The sequence below is a fragment of the Chlorocebus sabaeus genome, chromosome 15 (genome assembly GCF_047675955.1).
Source record: "Chlorocebus sabaeus isolate Y175 chromosome 15, mChlSab1.0.hap1, whole genome shotgun sequence".
Lineage (NCBI taxonomy): Eukaryota > Metazoa > Chordata > Mammalia > Primates > Cercopithecidae > Chlorocebus > Chlorocebus sabaeus.
In genome coordinates, this window is record NC_132918.1 from 58150902 (window position 1) to 58173345 (window position 22444).

A 22444-nucleotide genomic window follows, 5' to 3' on the forward strand; every position below is an offset into this window, starting at 1 on the left:
GAGTTTCTGGGGAAAGCTTGGGAAATAGGAATTCTTGGACTTTACACCGAACTCACTTAGTTTCAGAAAGATCTCAGGCAGCGTAGGCTAACCTGATTCTCGGGCAGGTTGGGAGACTCCAAGTCCCCAGACAAAACCTCTTATTTGGACCTTTTCTCAGCAACCCCCAGAAACTAAGGTGATTCCCAGAACAGGTGTTTATTCCTCTGACCAGGAGATCTAGGTCGCCTGCCAGTACCTTCAAGGTCTTCTGCAGTATTTTCTGTGGTTTGGGGGCTACAGTGAGCTCCCTGAAACATTCTGCAAACATTTGAGTGTTGCAAAACCCCGCAGGGACCTGAAATGTTGTCCTTTACCCATTAATTTGCAGCAATACTATGTGTAGAAGAAATTGTGGCTCATTCTTTTTATTTATTTATTTATTTATTTATTTTGAGACGGAGTCTTGCTCTGTGACCCAGGCTGGAGTGCAGTGGCGCGATCTCCGCTCACTGCAAGCTCCGCCTCCCGGGTTCACACCATTCTCCTGCCTCAGCCTCTTGAGTAGCTGGGACTACAGGCGCCCGCCACCACGCCCAGCTAATTTTTTTTGTATTTTTAGTAGAAACGGAGTTTCACCGTGTTAGCTAGGATGGTCTCGATCTCCTGACCTCGTGATCCGCCCACCTCGGCCTCCCTAAGTGCTGGAATTACAGGCGTGAGCCACCACGCCCGGCCGATTGAGGCCCTTTCTTAGTTTACTAGTTCAGTCATGTTTTTGCCAGCCATAAAAATAGCCGGTTATGAGGTGCTGTCAACTAAAAGTAGATTTCATTTTCTCATGGAGCTTTTCTCCAGTATTTTCAGAGAGTAATCAGAAGTTGACTCTTCAGTAGTCTCAGAGGCATGTGCTTCCTTACAATACTAAAAAAAAAAATTCATTTTTTTTTCTAGTATTACCAGCGCCTTAATGATCTAGTGGCAGCACCAGCCCCGATCCCACCTCTTCTGGTGTCTGGAGGACCAGGTTCTGGAAAGTCTCTTCTTTTATCCAAGTGGTATGATGCAGTGCAGTTAAATTATTGTTGTCATTGTTTGAATTACTGAATCTATTCAACAAAATGTATTGCATGCCTGCCTTCCTGCGTGGCCTACACTAAACATTAACAAATGAATAAAATAATAGTTTCATGCCCTGAAATGCGTTGAATTTGGATGTCAGAGAGAAGACACAGAATGAGAAAGCAATAGGAAGCATGAACATTCATGATTATGTACATAAATCACATAGGTAACAGCTATGGGAGTGCTATGTAAGGAAGTGATACGTGACATAACATGTCATATAACACATATGACATGTTAAGTGGATTGTAGAGTAATGTGCCTTTATTTTTAATTATTGCCTTTATTTAAAAGTTTCATTGGGATTTTAAATATTGGAAACGACAAAAGCAGACTAGAGTGAAATACATTTTACAGAACATCAAAATTAAGGATAACCTTTACTGTGAATGCAATCTAGATCTGCAAATTATGGACTAAGGTTCATATAAGCTAATAAACTTTATTTTTTCATTATGTTATTTAAAAACAAGCAGTAAAAATACTTTCTTTCATTCATAATTATTTACATTGAAGGGTTAGCATATGTAGTTGTTTCCTTTTTGTTACCCTTTTATTTAAAGTTATGTTTGGAAAATAATATTTTTGTACCTAACAAATTTTCCTCTAGTAGGAATTTTTAATTAAAAGTTAATGCTTATTTTACTAATACCTTACCCTCATATGTAAAGTACTTTGGTTTATGTTAATTAACATCTATTTGTAATTAAAATGAATCTACAATTTTTTAAAAGATTATTTAGAAGGATCTAAAAGTGGAGTAAAAACAGAAATTTTCATATTTAAAAGTAACTGACCATCTGATTCTTTAATTAGGCAACATTTGATGTTCACTGCATTGTGAATTCTTTTTTTATTGACAGTCAAGGAACTTTATCAGTTTTATAAAAGTGCTGCCTTTTTCTTTCAGGATTCAATTACAACAGAAGAATTCCCCCAACACACTCATTCTTTCCCATTTTGTGGGAAGGCCCATGTCAACCAGCTCAGAGTCCTCCTTGATTATTAAACGACTAACTCTAAAGGTATAGTATTCCATCTTTTGGAATTACAGAATTTTATTTAGATTCAGAAATTGTTGGAACTAATAAGTACCTACTGGTAAACTAATTTAAAATATTAGCCACCTGTTTTGGTTTTGTATTAGATTAAAAATAATATTCGATACAATCAGGTCCTCTTGGTGACTTGATTTTGGTTTATAAAAAAGTGAGAATAGAAATATTTCCCCCAGCTCTGTAACTACTTCAGTAACTATGTGTAACTACTGCAGTTTGTGTATGTTCTTATCTTGTAGTTGATGCAGCACTCTTGGTCAGTCTCTGCTCTGACACTGGATCCTGCTAAGCTTCTGGAAGAATTTCCACGTTGGCTGGAAAAACTGTCTGCTCGTCATCAAGGCAGCATCATCATTGTTATTGATTCTATAGATCAAGTTCAGGTACCGTTTTCTATTTGTTACCTATTGATACACTCAGAAAGAGATGCAAATTCAGTAATAGCTAGATCAGGCACTTAAATTATATGTTTGTGAGAAGAAAATATGATGTTATTTTTTATATTTCTTCTTTATTTCTAGGGAGGAAACATGGATTTAAAAAATATATTGTATGTCCACAGACACTAATATTTTATTGAGAAAGACCAACTGAATTTACACAATTAGCAAAGACATTAGTTTTGACATATTTTTAGGGCCTTGACATTTCCTGACGTGTCCAGAGTTCAAATTGGTGATGATAATGTTTTGCTACTTGTTCTTTTAAAATTTAAAATAAATCACTCCAAAATAAGATTTTTGTCCTTAATAAGATAAACTTAATGAGAATTTCATTTTATTTGGGGAGCTATTATTGGATTGTTTTGAAATATTTTGATTAATAGATTGAATTTTGTTTTTATATTTTTAAGCAAGTTGAAAAACACATGAAATGGCTGATAGATCCACTGCCAGTGAATGTAAGAGTAATTGTTTCTGTGAATGTAGAAACATGCCCTCCAGCATGGAGGTACGATGCCAACTTTAGTTCTTTCAGAGTACATGAAATGTTTTAAGTACAAACAAGGAAAGGTTTTAAATATGCATTTATGGTTTTCATGTTTTTTGTGTAACTTGCAGCGAGGATGGGGAGAAGTGGGTGAATTTATGAAAAAAAAAATCTATAGGTTTTGGGGCCAGGCACGATGGTGTGAGCCTATAATCCTAGCACTTTGGGAGGCCAAGGCAGGCAGATAACTTGGAGCGAGCAGTCTGAAAACAGCCCGGCCAACATGGTGAAACCCTGTCTCTACAAAAAATACAAAAATGAGCTGGGCATGGTGGTGCATGCCTGTAATCCCAGCTACTCGGAAGGCTGAGAAAGGAGAATTACTTGAACCTGGGAGGCAGAGGTTGCAGTAAAGCAGAGATTGTGCCACTGCACTTCAGCCTGGGTGACAGAGGGAGACCCTATCTCCAAAAAAAAAAAAAAAAAAGGATTTGGTGGGAGGTTAGATAGATCTGGGATGCAAGGGAAAAGGAAAGAGCCAGGATGATGATTCTGGAGTTTCTGACTTCAGAAATTAATTAATGTAGCTTCATGAACTGAAATAGGAAACATGGAGGACAGGCAGGTTTGGGGGAAAAGGTGATGAGTTTAGTTTTTAATCCTGGTTAGTTTGAGTAGCTCCACATAACAATGTCTGGTAGGCAGTTAAATTTATAGATGAGGAAAATAGAGAAAGGGCCGGGCTGGGAATAATAGACACCTGTTATTTTGAAATGCAAGCTCACTTTAATGGTCCTTTAAAAAGTAGTAGAGTGGCTGGGCACGGTGGCTGACACCTGTAATCCCAGCACTTTGGGAGGTCGGGGCGAGTGGATCACCTGAGGTCGGGAGTTCGAGACCAGCCTGGCCAACATGGTGAAACCTGTCTCTATTAAAAATACAAAAATTAGCCAGGCGTGGTGGTGGGCACTCGTAATCCCATCTACTTGGGAGGCTAAGGCAGAAGAATCACTTGAACCCAGGAGGCGGAGGTTGCAGTGAGCCGAGATCGCACCACTGCACTCCAGCCAGGGCGACAAGAGTGAAACTCTGTCTCAAAAAACAAACAAATGGCTGGGTGCAGTGGCTCATGCCTGTAATCCCAACATTTTGGGAGGCCGAGGCAGGTGGATCACAAGGTCAGGAGTTCAAGACCAGCCTGGCCAACAGTGAAACCCCATCTCTACTAAAAATACAAAAAATTAGCCGAGCATGGTGGTGGGCGCCTGTAATCCTAGCTATTTGGGAGACTGAGGCAGGAGAATCACTTGAACCTGGGAAGTGGAGGTTGCAGTCAGCCGAGATCGCACTACTGTATACCAGCCTGGGCAATAGTACGAGACTCCACCTCAAAAAAAAAAAAAAAAAAAGTAGTAGAGCAATTGGATCACATGGAACAGTGTTTCTCAACCTGTTTTTGCTCCTGTAAGGAAGCTTTTTAGACATTTTATTTGTAAATTGCCTCCCCCAAGAAATTTTAATACCACACACATACTGTATATCAGCTTGTATATATGTGTCTATGTGTACTTTATACATAAAAAGAGTAAGTTTAACTCCCCCACAAATCCAATTTTCACTACCACATCGAGAATGTATGTTGTAGTAGTTAAATTTCAGTTGCATTACAAGTGCTTGTGGACAATAATTGTGTCTGGTGCCACTCCTCATAGATACTCATACCTATGCTTAGTTTTACTGATAGTATGGCATATAGAACTAGAAATGTTTACCATATAACTGTCTAATGTATATACTGTTTATTTTATAACTTTGTTGTGATTCGTTGCTGAAAGTAATGATACACATGTTAGAATGAGTGAGATATATTAATTACTTAATATGATTAATGGACATTAGTTTTGCTTATTTTACAAAAGCAGTATAAAAAGTTAATTCCTGTGGTGGATTTTAAATTGTGTGGTGGGTAATTACAGTTCTTGTATTATTAAAATTTCATTTTTCTTTTCTTTAAATAAAAGGTTGTGGCCTACACTTCATCTTGATCCCTTAAGTCCAAAAGATGCAAAATCTGTTATAATTGCAGAATGCCACTCTGTAGACATTAAACTGAGTAAAGAGCAGGTGTGTATTTGTAATTTTGATGCAATCTTTTACTCTTTCTTATCTTGCCTATGAAACATCTTATATGAGACTTAAAATTCAATGTAGGGTATCTGTTATAAGGAAAACTAGAGTTTAGTAATTACTTTGGTAAATGTATTGCCTCTTAAACTAATGACAGGTAGAAAAGAAGCAATAAAAAGATATTGGTCTTAAGGTTTACTTTACTATATAGTATTAAGCAGGTATTTTAAAAGCAAAAAAGCATTTTCCTACTGGCCACATCTGTGGTCTGCAGTTGGAAGGCTGACCACAGCCGAGGATCCACCATGCAAAGCGTGATGTCCCTGATGGCAGCAGTGGTGTTACTTCTGTTGGGGTGTTTGTTGATGGCTGGATAGTAAAGACCGCTTAATTCCAGGGTGGTTCTTGTATTTCTGTTTTGTTTTTCTTGGTAAACTGGTGCAGGAGAAGAAGCTGGAACGACACTGTCGTTCTGCTACAACCTGCAATGCCCTTTATGTCACCCTTTTCGGCAAAATGATCGCGAGGTAAGTGTTGGTTATTTTACATGATCTTCTGCATGTTTTGTGATTGCTGCAGACCCTTTCTCACCCTGCAAAACTGAGAACCAATCACTACACCGGTCTCTTGAGCCACTCAGATTTTATTTGAATAATGATACTAACATTTGTGAGAACATGGCTTACAGGTGAAGACTGAGTACTTACTGCCCATGATTGTCAGAACTTGATAGATTTGTCTAATTTTCTTCACACTAATCTGTTCCCTATTGGAGGTTGCAAAAGAAGGCCATCCTCACCCTCATTTGTGGCCTCTAGCTTTGGGAAAGTGAAGGAAACAACTGAGGGTTAGAATATTATTTCAGGTGTCTTTGAATATCAGGAGGTAGATATATGGATACGAATTTTTAATTGTCTCTGTTCTCAAGTCCTGATAAACTTTTATTATAAAATAGTTCTATTTTAGATATCTATTAGTAATCTGCCTTTAGATAAGCATTAGGGTGTCACTACTTTTATTTCCTCAGTATAGCTTTACCCTATTCTATCTATTCTCAACCATTAGAATGTTTTACTACTTTTATTTCTTCTTCAGTATAGCATCACTCTACTTTGTCTTTTCTCAATCTGAGGTAAAAAAAAAAAAAAAAAAAAAAAAAAAAAGATACATTTTTTGTTATTCATTGCAATAGATGGCAATTCTAGCACACATATTTCCAGACATTGAATCTAGTACTTCTTGTCTCTTTATTCCATGTTCTTATCTTGAGCACCAAATTTGAAATTAAAAAAATCTTCCAAAACTTTACATTGCCCACGATATTTCATCTTTGTTTTTGTTTTTGAGACAGTGTCTCACTCTCTGTTGCCCAGGCTGGAGAGCAGAGGCTCGATCTCGGCTCACTGCAACTTCTGCCTCCCAGATTCAAGCGATCCTCCCACCTCAGCCTCTTGAATATCTGGGACTACAGGAGCACACCACTATGCCTGGCTAATTTTTGTATTTTTAATAGAGGCGGGGTTTTGCCATGATTGCCAGGCTGGTCTTGAACTCCTGGGCTCAAGCATTCCACCTGCTTAGCCTCCCAAAGTGCTGGGATTACAGCCTGTGAGCCACTGTGCCCAGCCTGTGTGATATTTCCACCGTCTTTTTCCACTGTTAGTTGTGGCGACACATCTGGCCTCTGTGAACATAAGTGACACAATGAGTATGATTCAGGAGTGTGAGTCATTTTTCATACATTTAATAATGTTCATTGAAAGTATCTTTTATTGTTTTTATTTTTGAAAGTACCTATTTTAAAGACACTATGGACCCTTTGTTTTTTCTCTTTGTACATCTTTATATTATTTTTTAAAACTGGTAAATATTGTGTAATCTTTTAAAACAAACCCCCCTATTTAATGATATTCTTTAGCCTTGTGTTTTCAAAATTCTGGCTCCACACAAATTTAATTTGCATGGCTAACTAACAATACTTACCATCGTTTCCCTGCTTCCTGTATGTAGGTGGCCTGCTTCTGGATAATAAGAACCATAACTGACTCATTTTTATGTTCCCTAATGCCTAGTAATTGCTTGACAAATAATAGATTTCAGCATGTTTATTGCACTGAATTAAATTATATATAGTAAAATAAACCCAGTGACTCTAGCAGCCGCATAAAACTACCACTTTCCTGTATCATGTTTTATTGAATTTGTTATTGGTTGCAGTACAAAAAATAAGAGTTCACATTGTTTTTAATCGATCGCAAAATTTTCACAGATGTTGGCAATCTGTAAGAAATTAAATCTCTTCTCAATTCCAACAGTGCTGGGAGAGCAGGCAATTTAGATAAAATCCTTCATCAGTGTTTCCAGTGTCAAGATACTGTTTCATTATATAGACTCGTTCTGCACTCTATCCAGGAGTCCATGGCAAATGATGTGGATAAAGAGCTAATGAAGCAGGTAAAATGTAAAATGAAGCAGGTAAAACTTATAAAAAGGAATGTTAGTTTGCTTTGTGTGTGTGTGAATGAAAGTAAATAACAATTCTTTTAAAATTTGTGCTTAAATATGTTTCAGGCATATGCAGGAATGCTGATAGCCAGAGTGTGCTTGTGGAAATTTGTGTTTTCCTGATTATCACTGAGATTTATCATCTTTTCATGTTACTGGCTATCCTTGTTTCCTTTTTTTCTGAATTGCTGGTTCAACTCTTTACCCATTTTTTAATTGGGTTGTTTGTCTTTCCTTATTGATCTGTAGGTGTCTTAAATGTTCTGCATACTGAAAACAAATCCTTTATTAGAAGATTCACAAATAAATGTCTTTTTCCTGTTTGTTTCTTGTCTTTTAACTGTATAGTATCATTCATTATGGTTTCATCCATTATACAAAGCTTTGTTTCATATATATATGCATGTGTTTATACACACACACACATAATTTCCTTCAAAAAGTTTTACAGTTTTGTTCTTCATGTGTGAAGTCCTTAACTCTTGTTGATATCTGTTTGTTTATTGTGTGAGGAAGGGATCTACTTTTTAATCCTCTGTCATGTGGATAATTAATTGTTCTTTTTACTAAATAATACATGTCTTCTGCTCATTTGCAATGCCAGCTGACAAATATCAAGCTCACAAATAAATGTGGGTCTGTTTCTAGGCTCTTCTGTTCTGATTTTGCCTATTCTTTGCCAGTGCCACACTGCTTAGTTATTAGAACTTTAAAGTAAGCTTTCGTAGTTACTTGGGTAAATCTCCTTTTATTATTATTCTTCACAATTGCTTTGTCTAATTTTCCATATATATTTTTAGAATTCAGTGCTATGTAATTAAAATAACATTTTAGTTTTTGTTGATGTATTCAATTTTGGTTTTTGAAAATGTATATCTAGCAACCTCATCGTTTGAACCTGGATCTATTTTTATGTTAACTTTTCAGCTTGGTGGTTCCTGGGGTTTGGACTTCTCAGCCCACTCCAACCCTGCAAGCTTCCTTGTATTCTCTCCACGTCTGTGGGCTAATGTTTTTCTCATGCACCCCTTCACTGAGCGTGAAGGTCCTTCAAAGCCCTTCAACGGTCCTGGTGTTGACAAGAAATCTAGTTCCACCTCCTTGCCTCACATGGCTTAAGGGCTCACCTTCCATCCCACTGTGGGTGTGAGAAACCTAAACCCTTAAGTTGCTGGGGGCTGCTGCCTGTCCTCTAGCTCCACTGCCCCCATAGCCAGCAGTTTCAGCTGTCAAAACTCTGATTTCAATGTCCTATTCATTTTTGACAGTTGGAGGATTTCCCTATCTTTTTTCCAGGATCAACTGTGCTTTTAGAAATGTGTCTGATATCCATACATGTTTATAATAGGAGGGCTGTTTTCTTCCACTGTCTTCCTGGAATTGGAATTCTGCCATTAATTATAATAATACATTTATGCAGTTTTAATTTTCACTACACTTTTTTCTATGAGTATTATCTTTGGTGTGCTAGATTTTATAGATACACTATCTTAATCTTGATTAATGTCTTTTGGACAGTGTGTTTTAAGAAATCTATTTTTTGATTTATTAAATCATTTGGATTATAAGTTTTGGTAAAAAAAATAAAATAGCCTTAAAAGAATTATGGAAATTTTAATGACTGTTAGTTACTTGTAGAGGTGCTTTATGATTACTGGTAATTTGTTTTGCTACCTAGATTCTCTGCCTTGTCAACGTTAGTCACAATGGTGTGAGTGAATCAGAACTGATGGAACTCTATCCTGCGATGTCCTGGACTTTCTTGACCTCCCTTATTCACAGTTTATACAAAATGTGTTTGTTGACTTATGGTTGTGGCTTGCTCAGGTTTCAACATCTGCAGGTAATGTTATTTTAGGCATCTTTTCATTTATTTATTTATTTATTTAAGAAACAGGGTCTCCTCTGTCACCCAGGCTGGAGTGCAGTGGCAAGATTGTTTCTTCCAAAGGAATAAATTCTAAAGATCTGCTATACAACATTGTCCCTGAAGTTAACAATACTGTAGTACACTTAAAAATTTATTAAGAGGGTAGGTCTCATGTTAAGTGGTCTTACCACAGTACAATTTTTAAAATTAAAAAACAAGTCAGAAACAAAAGATCAAAAATAGTTCCTTAAAGGTAGTTTATTTCTTGAAGAGAAGGAAGTTTTTTTCAATTACGTTTCATTGAATTGCTGGTATTATTATACAGCTATGCATTGCTTAACAATGGGGATATGTTCTGAGAAACACATCATTAGGTGATTTTATCATTGTGTGAACATCATAGAGCATACTTACACAAATCTAGATGGTACAGCCTACCACACTTGGAGGCTATATGGTATGGCCTGTTGCTCCCAGGCTATAAACCTGCACAGCTTATTACTCTACTGAATACTCTGTGCAACTGTAAGTATTTGTGTATCTAAATACAGAAAAGTTACAGTAAAAATGTGGTATAAAAGTTTTAAAACAGTATGCCTGTATAGGGCAGCTTGATTATAATTTTATAGCATCATCATCATATATGTAGTTTGTTGTTGACCAAAACATTGTTATGTGCACATGACTGTATATGTATTAAGAGTTTGTACTCTGTAAGCCAGTCAGCCTCCTTCTCCTGGATTAATACCTATCTAAACTTGGGCAAGTTCTAAGCCCTGGGCAGACTTTAGCAGTTTACAAAAGGGGTTGTGAAGCAAATTAATTGAGGTGGTTCTTGGTCCTTGTGAGGAACTAGAAAGATATTTAGCACATAGAAGTAAATCTTTAGGATGTTTTGGATAAAATGATTCCTATCATCTGCAATGCCATGGTTGATTTATATATATACACAATTGCAAATTAAGTCTTACATTTAAGTGTGCTGTATCCTATTTGTAGATGTGAAATGTTTGCAATTTCACAGCCTTTTTCCTTTATTGTGTATTGTTTGAATATAATTTATTCTTTTTAGTAACTTTTCATTCCGCACTTCTGAGATTTTTAATGTATTAACTCAAGTTTGAATTAAATTGTGTTTTGAGCTTATAAATATTAGTACAGGAATTTTTATTCTAGTAACAGTTTATCAAATAAATATGTCCTAAATTTAAAAACATTTAAGTTACATTTCTAGTATACAGCTATAAAATAGGAATAATTATAAATTCTTTTTTGCAAATCTATTGTTAGATGTACAGTGATTTACATAAAATAGAACTGAGTATTTCTTCTTTTTCTCCCTAGGCTTGGGAAACAGTGAGACTGGAGTACCTGGAAGACCCCACCATTACTTCTTCATACAGGCAAAAGCTAATCAACTATTTCACCTTGCAGCTAAGGTATTGTAAATGTTCCTATTGTTCTTCTGTGACTTCTGCAACACCCTCTACCTTTGTGTCCTTATTTCTGTTTCTTAGCTTACAACTTAAAGTATAAAAATTCAATTATTACAAAAAAGATTAAATCCTCTCCCTATTCTGTTAATGTCAAAAGAGCAAACGATGATTTTGTCTTTTAATATTATGCTAAAAGTTTAAACAAGGAAAATCAGTGTAGGATCATTTTATTATTTTTATTTTATTCCAGTAGTTTGTGTCCGTGTATCTGTATGTGTGTATATGGGTCCATTGAGGGTTTTTAAAAATAGTTCAATTTTAGGAAAATACTTTTAGAGTTTGGTTGATGGTTCTGCATGTCACTGAATTTATTTTCTTAGTTTGGTAAAGTCTCTGATTTTGACCTAACTTTTTAGTATTAAATTATACTTAAAGAATCAGAGACATATGTGAAATATATTTTTCTTCCTTCAACATTTGTTTGAAGCCTTTTTGAGGCAGTCTCATTGTAGGAAGATATTGAATATTGTCTCCTCTCTTACGATAGTCAGGACAGAGTGACTTGGAGAAGTGCAGATGAACTCCCGTGGCTTTTTCAGCAGCAGGGAAGTAAACAGAAGCTGCATGATTGCCTTCTTAATCTCTTTGTGTCTCAAAACCTTTATAAAAGGTAAGAAACATTATAGAACATTCTTCCCCAGAAAGAGAGATTTAAAGATGTTCAGTTTAACAAAGAAAAATGGTATTTTTAATTTAAAAATTAGTCCAGGTATCTGAAATACAAACAGTGTAGGAGAAATCTTGAGACAATTTACAAATCTCTATTAGATCTGCTTTTCCCAGGAGGAAAACATAGAGTACTGCTGCTTTATGAAATCAGAGCTGGAATGATTTCTGTTCAACTTTTTATCTTATGCTTACATTTAAGCAGGTCTAAATCTAAACCACCCAGAGAGGTGGTTCATGATGTCTGCTTCTTCGGGCTGTCAGATATCTGAAAGCATTGGCTTCAAAGTAGACTCTGGGCTACAATAGAATCTGTCTGGTGTTGAATTTATTTGTTTTTGTTTGTTTGTTTATTTTCTATGTCTGGTTGAATTTAAAGAAATAAGTACCCTAATTCAAAATGTATTCTGTTTGTCTCTCTTGTTGTGTTCTGGTTTGTCAGTGGCAGAACTACCTTTTTATGAGCCAACTGTCTAACCTGCTGAACTTCATGAGGATGTTTTTCTGCCTTACTTAGAAATTTAGACATTTCTTATACGATACGCACGTAATTTATTTTGCTCCTATATAAACTCTTTCAAATTTGTTGCATGTCTTAAATTATTTCTGATCTCCATTTCAATTTTTCATGATTCCTTTGAAATCAGATTATTTTAGTTTACCAGCTCTCCCATGCTACTTAAAATCACCTACAAATGAATAAGCTTACTATTGTCATTCAATATCTTGATGAAAATGCAAAGTAGATACTCTGTGACAGTTTATTTTTCATTAGTTTCTTCTCTTTGAATTTCCATACTTAAAATAATTTTGGGAGTGAACTCAGCAGTTGGCTCCATGTTGTAAAATGTATAAAAAGGATTCAAATAGATTCCCATAGGCATGATGGTATTAAGGATAACAGCTAACACTGTGGATTACTTACTGTGTGCCATAATCCCCCTACAGTACCAGCCGAGGCAGGTAGTGTCTCCATTTCTGCAGATGAAGGTGACCAGGTCTAAGAGGTCAGACAACCTGCTCAAGATCACATAGCTAGGATAGTGGTGGAACTCAGATAGTGAGTGGTCTGAGTCTCACCTCACTACACAATACTCGCCTACTAATAAATTGTCAATAACTTGATATTAATTCTGGAATTTTCATTCTGTAGTGGATTTTAAAGCGTGGTTTTCATTAAAGTACTGTTATTTGTTGAAACAGGGGACACTTTGCTGAGTTGCTGAGTTATTGGCAGTTTGTTGGCAAAGACAAAAGTGCAATGGCAACAGAATACTTCGATTCATTGAAGCAGTATGAGAAAAACTGCGAAGGCGAGGAGAACATGAGTTGCTTAGCTGATCTTTATGAAACCTTGGGGCGATTTCTCAAGGATCTAGGCCTTCTCAGTCAGGTAAGCTTAGCACATCAATGGCAAGCCAGAGACAGGTGGGATTTTTGTGTTCACTCTTCTGTTTTTCTAAGATGTTAATGTAGTTCTCATTTGTTGTGCTATAATCTTTAATATTTAATCAGATGACAGATCTTGCAGCATTTCACTCACTTTAATTGGCCTTTCACCCTTTCCCCCCAGGCTGTAGTACCTTTGCAGAGGTCTTTAGAGATTCGAGAAACAGCTTTAGATCCCGATCACCCAAGAGTAGCCCAGTCCCTCCACCAACTAGCAAGTGTATACGTGCAGTGGAAGAAGTTTGGCAATGCAGAACAACTGTATAAACAGGCATTAGAAATCTCAGAAAACGCTTATGGTACGGACCATCCATATACTGCTCGTGAACTGGAGGCACTTGCAACTTTGTACCAGAAACAAAATAAGTAAGACGTTTTAGATCAGTAATACCTGATTTTATGAAGGGGAATTATAGTTTTAATATACTTATGGGGTAGGCTTTATTTTATCACTGTGTACTTTTCCGTACCCTGTGCCTAATCTTCATGTGGTAAACAGAGAAAATTAGAACTGTAAGATTCATCTCTGTTTGAAGATGCATGAAGGATAGAACATGGACTTTTGAGTCATATAGTCTTGGGTTTGAATCCTGGAATCCTGGCTCATTCACTGACTAACTTTGAGTGCTTTACTAATATGGGTTTAGTATCCTTTATCCAAATGTGGAACTAGAAGTGTTCAAGATTTTGGATTTGTTCAGATTTCAGAATATTTGCATATATATAATGAGATTATCATGGGGATGGGACATCCCCCAAGTCTAAACATGAAATTTATTTATGTTTCATATACAATTTATACACATAGCCTGCAAGTATTTTGTAACTTCTAGAAGTATTGTTTCATACAAATTTTGTGTGAATTTCACATTTAAATTTGACCAGAAATTAGTCTATGCAGAAAAAGTTGTTAAAAATTAATAGTGTGCTATAGAAAACTAAAATTTTGGATTTTCATATAGTTAGGTTGCCCTTCAGAGACTTAGGATGAGTTAAAGATTATTAAATGTCAGCTACTTAAAGGACTAGACTTACTTTGTTTTGTCAAATTTTTTTTAATTGAACAGAACTTTTTATTAGAAAAACATCCATGATAGACTAAGATATCTTAGTGTTTTGTCATATTTTGTTTTATGAAGGGTTTTTTAGAGATTTGTAATGTCATATGACTATCATTTCTAGAAAAATGATGTATTTAATAGCCCAAAAAGACTTTACACCATGAAAAGAGTGCTTTCATTTCACTGAAGTATACTTTGAATGTTTCTTTTGTTTGACTTACTGTAATTTTTTTTAAGATATGAACAAGCTGAACATTTTAGGAAAAAATCCTTTAAAATTCGTCAGAAAGCTATAAAGAAAAAAGGCAACTTGGTAAGGAGAGATTTCTTTTGTGTTGTGTTTTGAATGTAAGAGGAAAAGAGTATCATAAATGAATACACCCCACATGTTTAAGAGCTTTAGATTTTAAAATCTAGTTTTTAAGAAAAGAACTACCTAACATTTTCTTATTTATGTGTTAAAATATCATATTACTGAGAAGTACAATTTAGACTTTAAAAAGTGGAATTCATTTGAAGGTTAGGCTTTGAAAGATGGAATTTAAAGCTGCCTCAGTTCTTTAAAGGGTTGGAAAAAGGAATAAAATAAATGTAGTTAACATTTTGTGTTATGTTCAAATGTGAAGAAAGCCTTTCCCTCAAATACACAATAAAAGTTATTTTTATTTTTTTAAGTTGCTGATAAAGTCTAAATGTAGCATATTTCTTTAATTTTAAATGCCGTGTGCATTTTTATGGACCTGATATTTATGTGTTTACCTATGGGGTTGATAAATATCTGCAAATTAATTATATTCTATTATTTCTTGAAGCACTTTGAGATATAGTTTACTTTCTAAAATACAATCATTTTCATGAAATAGTTTTTAATGAATTTTAGAATGTGTTGCCATGTGGAAATATTTGTATTTGTAATCATCAAGTTAATTTACTATGATACTTAAAATAAGTTATCTAGATTAAATGGGAAAAAAGGAAGATTTTTTAGGACCCTCATATATTGTTTCAGAATCAAGGATTGCACCTACTTAGTGATTGCTTTTCATTTTTCATGTTCGCTGCAGTATGGATTTGCCCTTTTACGTAGACGGGCTCTACAGTTAGAAGAGCTTACATTAGGTAAGGACACACCTGATAATGCTCGGACCCTCAATGAACTGGGTGTTCTCTACTATCTTCAAAATAACCTGGAGTGAGTACCATGGGATTAATAATGAAAATAATTAACCATTTTCTCTTTGATACAATGTTGTTTTACATTTTTATCAAGTCTAAAGCTAGAAAAAAATTGATAATGCCAAATTTCATGTATGATGTCATATAATGAGCATAAACATACCTGAAGACCATGGTATTTTCTCTACTGTGTTTCTTTTCACATTGTTTCTTTTTTTTTTTTTTTTTTTTTTTTTTTTTTTTTGAGACGGAGTCTCACTCTGTTGCCCAGGCTGGAGTGCAGTGGCGCGATCTTGGCTCACTGCAATCTCCACCTCCCATTCAAGCTATTCTCCTGCCTCAGCCTCCTGAGTAGCTGGGACTACGGGCGCATGCCACCACCCTGGCTAATTTTTTGCATTTTTAGTAGAGACAGGGTTTCACTGTATTAGCCAGGATGGTCTCGATCTCCTGACCTTGTGATCTGCCCACCTTGGCCTCCCAAAGTGCTAGGATTACAGTTGTGAGCCACCGCACCTGGCCCACATTGTTTCTTAACTGAAAAGTTATTCTGTAGCTTCCCTGGTGTATTTTGTATATTTATGAAAAGTGAGTTTGTGTAGATATTGTGCATGAGACCTCACAGAAGCAGCAAGCGGCTTGGGACTAATGGTAAATCATGCAGACAGTTTCTAGTTTTATTTGTCGGTTTATTTGGGCAAAACGATTCAAAATGACATTTATATTTATATGTTATAAAAAATAAGTATTTTTGGACTTCAGATATCAGAAAAATATAAAAAATTTGAAACTTTGGATATCAGAAAAGTATAATAAATCTTTAGCCCACTTACAGAACCTTATGTAAAAAATAATGATGTATTCTTTTGTTAAAAATTATTTAGTACTGGCTGGGCATGATAGCTCATGCCTGTAATCCCAGAGCTTTAGCAGGCTGAGGCATTAGGATCACTTGAGGCCAGGAATTGGAGACCAGCCTGGGCAACATAGTGAGACCCTGTCTCTAAAATAAAATTAATAAATTAGCCAGACATGGTGGTACACACCTATAGACCCAGCTACTTGAGAGGCTAAGGTGGGAGAATCACTTGAGCCTAGGAGTTCAAGGTTATACACACACACACACACACACACACACACACACACACACACTAAAATAAATAAAAATTAGTACTAACTCCAAAGGGAGGAAAAGTGAATACCAAAATCTTTTATTTGACCTAGGTCTAATAATTTTTAAAGTATAAAAAGTTTGTTTTGGAAAATATCAGTTTTTCTTTCAGAAGTGGAGAATTGAGGCAATCATCCACACATTTTAGGCCCTCAAACTATCAGGAAAAGGGCAGGAAGAGATAGGGGTGGGGAAGAGGGATTTTTGAGCTGAATCTCTTATTTTAACTTGAATCTAAGAATAAAGATGATTCAGTTCTCCACTCAATTTAGGGGTCAGGATTCCAAACTCTAGAGAATAGATAGTTAAGCCATTTTGGGATTGTGTTCACAGAACAGCTGACCAGTTTCTGAAGCGTTCCTTAGAAATGAGGGAGCGAGTTCTAGGACCGGATCACCCTGACTGTGCTCAGTCTTTGAATAATCTGGCAGCTCTATGCAATGAAAAGAAACAGTATGATAAAGCAGAAGAACTTTATGAAAGAGCTTTAGATATTCGGAGACGTGCATTAGCTCCTGATCACCCTTCTTTGGCATATACAGTGAAGCATCTTGCCATCTTGTATAAGAAAATGGTAAGTAATCCTTGGCATTCTTACATGTTTTACAACAGATCAGTTAAGCCATAACTGCTATCAGCAAAATAATTTATCTTTATCATGGATAGGTTAGTTTACATGAGCTTTAAAAATCATGATTTAACTTTTAACAAGTAACTGAGCAGAACATTTAAAAATTATTTCATACTGAACTGGTTACATTGATTATTGATTCTGAAAGAATATACTAGTAAATTAATATGCTGGTTTTGTTTTGTTAAATACATTCCAAGTACAAATGCATTTATTAGCATTCTAAATCAAACTTATTTTACATTTCAGAAGTTCTAACATTCCACCAATATTAAGTTTGCCGTGTAAAGCGATGTAAACATAAGAAATCAGGAGACATCTTTGTAGTTGATTAAATGAACATCTTTATTTCATTCTTTCTTGGCTTTGCCTGTCATTAAATGTAACCATTATTTGCCATAAGGTTCTATACTGAGTGATACTTGGAAATTTTATAGCTGTTCTCAAAAAAAAAAAAAAAAAATCCAGGGAAGTCTGCCTTCATCTAGCATAGTTACAGAGCTTTGTAGACTATCTTTAGACTTTGTGGAACCATTACTGGTCATCCTGACACTAAAGCTGTTGTAGTAAGAAGGGTACATTGCTGCTCTTTCTGCCCAACTTTCAGGTGAAATGAAGTAGTTAGAAAAATCTGGAAAGGATTTGGCAAGAAATGAGCTTTTTATTTTGATGCAGTCTCCAAATTATGTGCAATATGGTAAATCTGCTTTAGCTGATACGTTTTTACTACACTAGAAACAGTAATAGTGGATGATCCTAAAGGGTGTTCTGAATTATCAAAGGAAATGCTTTTGTACACAGTGTAGCTTTAGATTTTTCAGTTATCTATAAACTTAATCATTCAGCTGAGAGGAAATGCTTCTGAGATTTTTTTCCCTCGAAATTACCCTTTAATATGAAATTTTACATATGAAGAAAGCTCTGATAAGATAGTATTTATTGCCTTATATTTTTGTTAGATTTAACTTTTGTTTTTTAGGGGAAACTTGACAAAGCTGTACCTTTGTATGAATTGGCTGTTGAAATTCGACAGAAATCTTTTGGCCCAAAGCACCCTAGTGTAGCTACTGCTTTGGTGAACTTAGCTGTTCTTTATAGCCAAATGGTAAGTTCCCATATTTTAACGTTTTATCATTGAATGATTTTATGGTATAAAATATAGATAAACATGAATTAGATAGGGAACAGTAAATAGAATGAAAGACAACTTAAAGATATTTCTAATACTTCCTTTAGTACTTGAGAAACTATTGAAGTTAGACTTATATGAAGTCCCTTCCTCTTAGTGTAAAACACTGTTTAGTTCAGAGCATAGGCTTAGTTTCTAAAGTTGTGGAGATATCCTACACCCCTCCATATAATATTGTATTTAAGCCTGTGGCATTTGATTATGATGGGCAAGAATCAGGTGGGGGACCCATTGGGCAATAAAGGAACAGGTTTTTGCGTACAGTATTGGATTATGGTCAGATGGTTACTGAGCTAGGTCTAAATCTTAAGTATCTGACTTTGTTATACTGCTTCTTCTATGATTATTCATACATTAATCTGTTTATTCCCATCTTTTAGAAGGATAGTAACATTTTAAAGTACTAATCAAAGTCGGTTAGCTTAGTCTAGAATACATTAATTTCAGAAACCCAGTGTGCTTAAGTGAGCATTATTATTTTTTTAATAAGAAAAAACATGTTGAAGCTTTGCCATTATATGAAAGAGCATTAAAGATTTACGAAGATAGCCTGGGTCGGATGCATCCTCGAGTTGGAGAAACATTGAAAAATTTAGCTGTGCTTAGGTAAGAATTTTTTTCACTTTCTTTATAAAGCCTTTTTTTATTTGAAGTAGCTTTAATTTGTCTAAGAAGAGCACAAAATATGTATTACTGAATGTTTTCTTAGAGTAGGGAGGGGTTGTTTTTTGCTGATCGACTTCAAGAGGTACTAAAGTGGTATCCGGAAATGAAACGAAGGCTGCATGATCTATTTTGCAGAGGAGTGTATATATGCATCATGGCAAATAGTGAAGGATGGTTTACACTGCAACTGGCTCTGGGAGTAATATGGGTAATTTGCTGTCCTCAGAGTGAATTTGCCATTAAGTGTATGTTGACTTTTGCTTGCTCATTTGTATTTTTCTCAGGATGCAGATAATACCTAACTTTCCTTAGCAATTTCACTGCCTCTATTACCACATGGTTTTAATGATATCCATATGAGACACAAAAATACTGATATTGGTAAAAAGGAGAAGAGTTTGGGTGTTGTTTTACTGGTCGGCTTGAGTGAATACACTGGGAAAAGGGGGGAAATGGGCAAATATTTATAACTGCTTTTTCTGTATCCCATAAGGTCATTTTGAATTGGTAAGAGGTTATATTCCCATTTTAAGAGTTTTTTTTTTTTCTCTCTCTCTCTCTCAAAGCTATGAAGGAGGAGATTTTGAAAAAGCTGCTGAATTATACAAAAGGGCAATGGAAATAAAAGAAGCAGAAACATCACTCTTGGGTGGAAAAGCTCCTTCACACCATTCATCAAGTGGAGACACATTTAGCTTAAAAACAACTCATTCTCCTCATGTTTTCCTCAGCAAGGACAAAGGTAATAGCAGCAGTTAGAATTCTTTGCAAATGTACCTTAAGACAAAATAATTAAACATTTGGAACATTTGAATTTGAAACTTTAAAAAAATGTTTTAAGAAATTTTACTCTTACTATGTGTGATTTAACTGCTATTTGTATGAAGTTGTATTGGACTGCATTAAGTTGAAATTGTGATTGTGTCCGTTTTAATTGTTTAAAAGAATTTTCCTATATTCTGGTATCCAAGGATGTAGACACATTAGAATTGTAAGATGACATGAGGAGCAAATCATGAAAAGTGGGTTGGACTTTGTTCAACAAAAGCTGGCACAGCAGTTAAGACAAGGAGTTCAAGAATTCCATGAATCTTGGCCAGGCATGGTGGCTCATGCCTGTAATCCCAGCACTTTGGGAGGCTAGCAGGCAGGAGCAGCACTTGAGGCCAGGAGTTCGAGACCAGCCTGGCCAACATGGTAAAACACAGTCTCCACTAAAAAATACAAAAAAAATTAGCCAGACAGGGTGGTGCATGCCTGTAATCCTAGCTGCTCGGGAGGCTGAGGCATGAGAATCACTTGAACCCAGGAAGTGGAGGTTGCTATGAGCCGAGATTGCACCAATACATTCCATCCTGGCCAACAGGGTGAGACTGTCTCATAAATAAATAAATAAATAAATAAATAAATAAATAAATAACATAAGAATTCCATGTTTCTTTTCAGCTCTCAAGAGCTACTTTAGCCTCACCATTCCTCTTGCTTTTCAGCAGTAGTCTGGCCCAATTCTCTACCTCAAAGGAAAGTTTCAAGGATTAAAAGGATAATGTTTATGAAAGATTCAAATTGTCTTCAGTGAAACACATTAGTCACAAGAATCCCTATTGCTGCATTTCAAAAATTTCTTTACCCTTTCCTTGAGCAGACTGGTCCAGTCCCTCTGCTTTTTGCTCTGTCTACATTGTGTATTATTTATTACTATATAGTATATGTATCTGCATAATGTCTGAAGTCATTAATGCAGTAACAGGTCAAGCTCTTTAGCATTCTTTGTCTTTTCCCAAAATAGAGATATGATATTCTCCTTTATCTTCCTCCTTAGATGGCCTAAATCTGTCTCTTCATTTACCTCAAACTCAAATTAGTATGCCATTTTTATACTGAAAATTATTTTTATGAATTTTATAAATATTGCAACATTTTAGATATTGTTTTGGACCATTTGTGTATTTATATATAATAAAATCATCAATTTAATACTTGTAAGATCCTAATTGTAAAAGTGAAATATGTAATAGCCAAACTTCACTGTTTTAAAATAAAAGTGCAATTTTAAGTTCTTTTTTCTCCACTCTAGTTTATACAAGAGGGCTGTTCTGCATAATTTTTAAAGAAATATGTTGAACGTTTTTTTAGAACTTGAAATGGACCGGGTGTGGTGTCTCATGCCTGTACACCTAGCACTTTGAGAGGCCAAGATGGGCGGATCATAAGGTCAGGAGATTGAGACCATCCTGGCTAACACGGCGAAACCCCGACTCTACTGAAAATATAAAAGACTAGCTGGGTGTGGTGGCACACGCCTGTAGTCCCAGCTACGTGGGAGGCTGAGGCAGGAGAATCGCTTGAACCCGGGAGGTGGAGGTTGCAGTGAGCCGAGATTGCACCACTGCACTTCAGCCTGAGCGACAGAGTGAGGCTCCGTCTCAAAACAAAACAAAACAAAACAAAAACCTTGAAATGTTATCAATGCTTGCTGCTCAGTAGTTTGCTCAGCTTAAGGTTTTGGTTAATGTTCTCTTAAGGCCGAGTTACTACTCACAGGGTGGTCCACAAATCATTATCACCGCCACCTGGCAGCTTATTAAAAATTCAGACTCTCAGGCCTCTCCCCAAACCTACTGAATAAATCTGTATTTTAGCTGTAGCCCAAGGTGACTAATGTGCACATAAGTGTGAGAAGCAGTGGTATAACTCTACAGCACTATAGTGGTAATTTAAAAAGAAATGAGGCAGTATATAATGAGCATCCTTCTTCCTCCTTTGGGAGTAGTCCAAGAGGGAAAAATATAAGGTAAAACTATAGCCATTAACATACCTTTCTGGGTTTGGCAGCTGTGAAAGACACTAATTGGAAACACAAATATACCAGACAATGATTTTAGAATTAAGCTGTTAGAGCTTAGAATTTGATTATTTAGGGGTACAAATAATTTAATACATAGCAAGTAATGTGTTCAGTTTATCACCTTAGAAAAACTGCTTTAGGAAATAATCTGAGTACTAATAATAATCTAGTACTCTAGAAGAACCCTGACAAAAGGAAAAACTACCTTAAGAATATTATTCTTTGTACCTCCAAAAGTTGTGCCTGAATAACTATAGTTGGGGACATGATCACTCAAAATTATGTATTCCAAAAGAATGAAATCTAAACATAATAAACTATGTTTTGATATTCCTACTTATTTTACTACCAACCCAAACGTTCTCATGTAGAATGCATACTTAAAAAGATAAAAATAGCTGGAACATCTTTGTGTATGCATATTTGAAGTTCTCAAATAGGAATATTTTATTCACATTAATATGCACCTTCACAATGAAAAAGGTAGCTTTCAGACA

General features: G+C 35.6%; 1 protein-coding gene across 4 annotated transcripts in view; it reads left to right on the forward strand.

The window, feature by feature from the left end:
* The window catches only part of NPHP3 (nephrocystin 3), a 41573-nt gene extending 20415 nt beyond the window's left edge, over positions 1-21158 (forward strand). The window contains exons 10-27 of one of the 4 annotated variants that reach the window (XM_038002878.2): positions 934-1037; positions 2015-2129; positions 2402-2545; positions 3016-3113; positions 5114-5216; positions 5664-5746; positions 7535-7673; positions 9403-9567; positions 10939-11033; positions 11578-11700; positions 12960-13149; positions 13330-13571; positions 14504-14579; positions 15331-15458; positions 16947-17187; positions 18224-18349; positions 18924-19039; positions 19666-21158. In XM_038002878.2, coding sequence (XP_037858806.1) covers positions 934-1037; positions 2015-2129; positions 2402-2545; positions 3016-3113; positions 5114-5216; positions 5664-5746; positions 7535-7673; positions 9403-9567; positions 10939-11033; positions 11578-11700; positions 12960-13149; positions 13330-13571; positions 14504-14579; positions 15331-15458; positions 16947-17187; positions 18224-18349; positions 18924-19039; positions 19666-19858 — 2481 coding nt within the window. In that variant the 3' untranslated portion in view covers positions 19859-21158. Of the gene's footprint in view, positions 1-933; positions 1038-2014; positions 2130-2401; positions 2546-3015; positions 3114-5113; positions 5217-5663; positions 5747-7534; positions 7674-9402; positions 9568-10938; positions 11034-11577; positions 11701-12959; positions 13150-13329; positions 13572-14503; positions 14580-15330; positions 15459-16946; positions 17188-18203; positions 18350-18923; positions 19040-19665 lie in introns of those variants that run through there. The other 3 variants (XM_073023604.1, XM_038002879.2, XM_073023605.1) reach the window with 3 other exon arrangements.
* The last annotated feature ends 1286 nt before the right edge of the window (positions 21159-22444 follow it).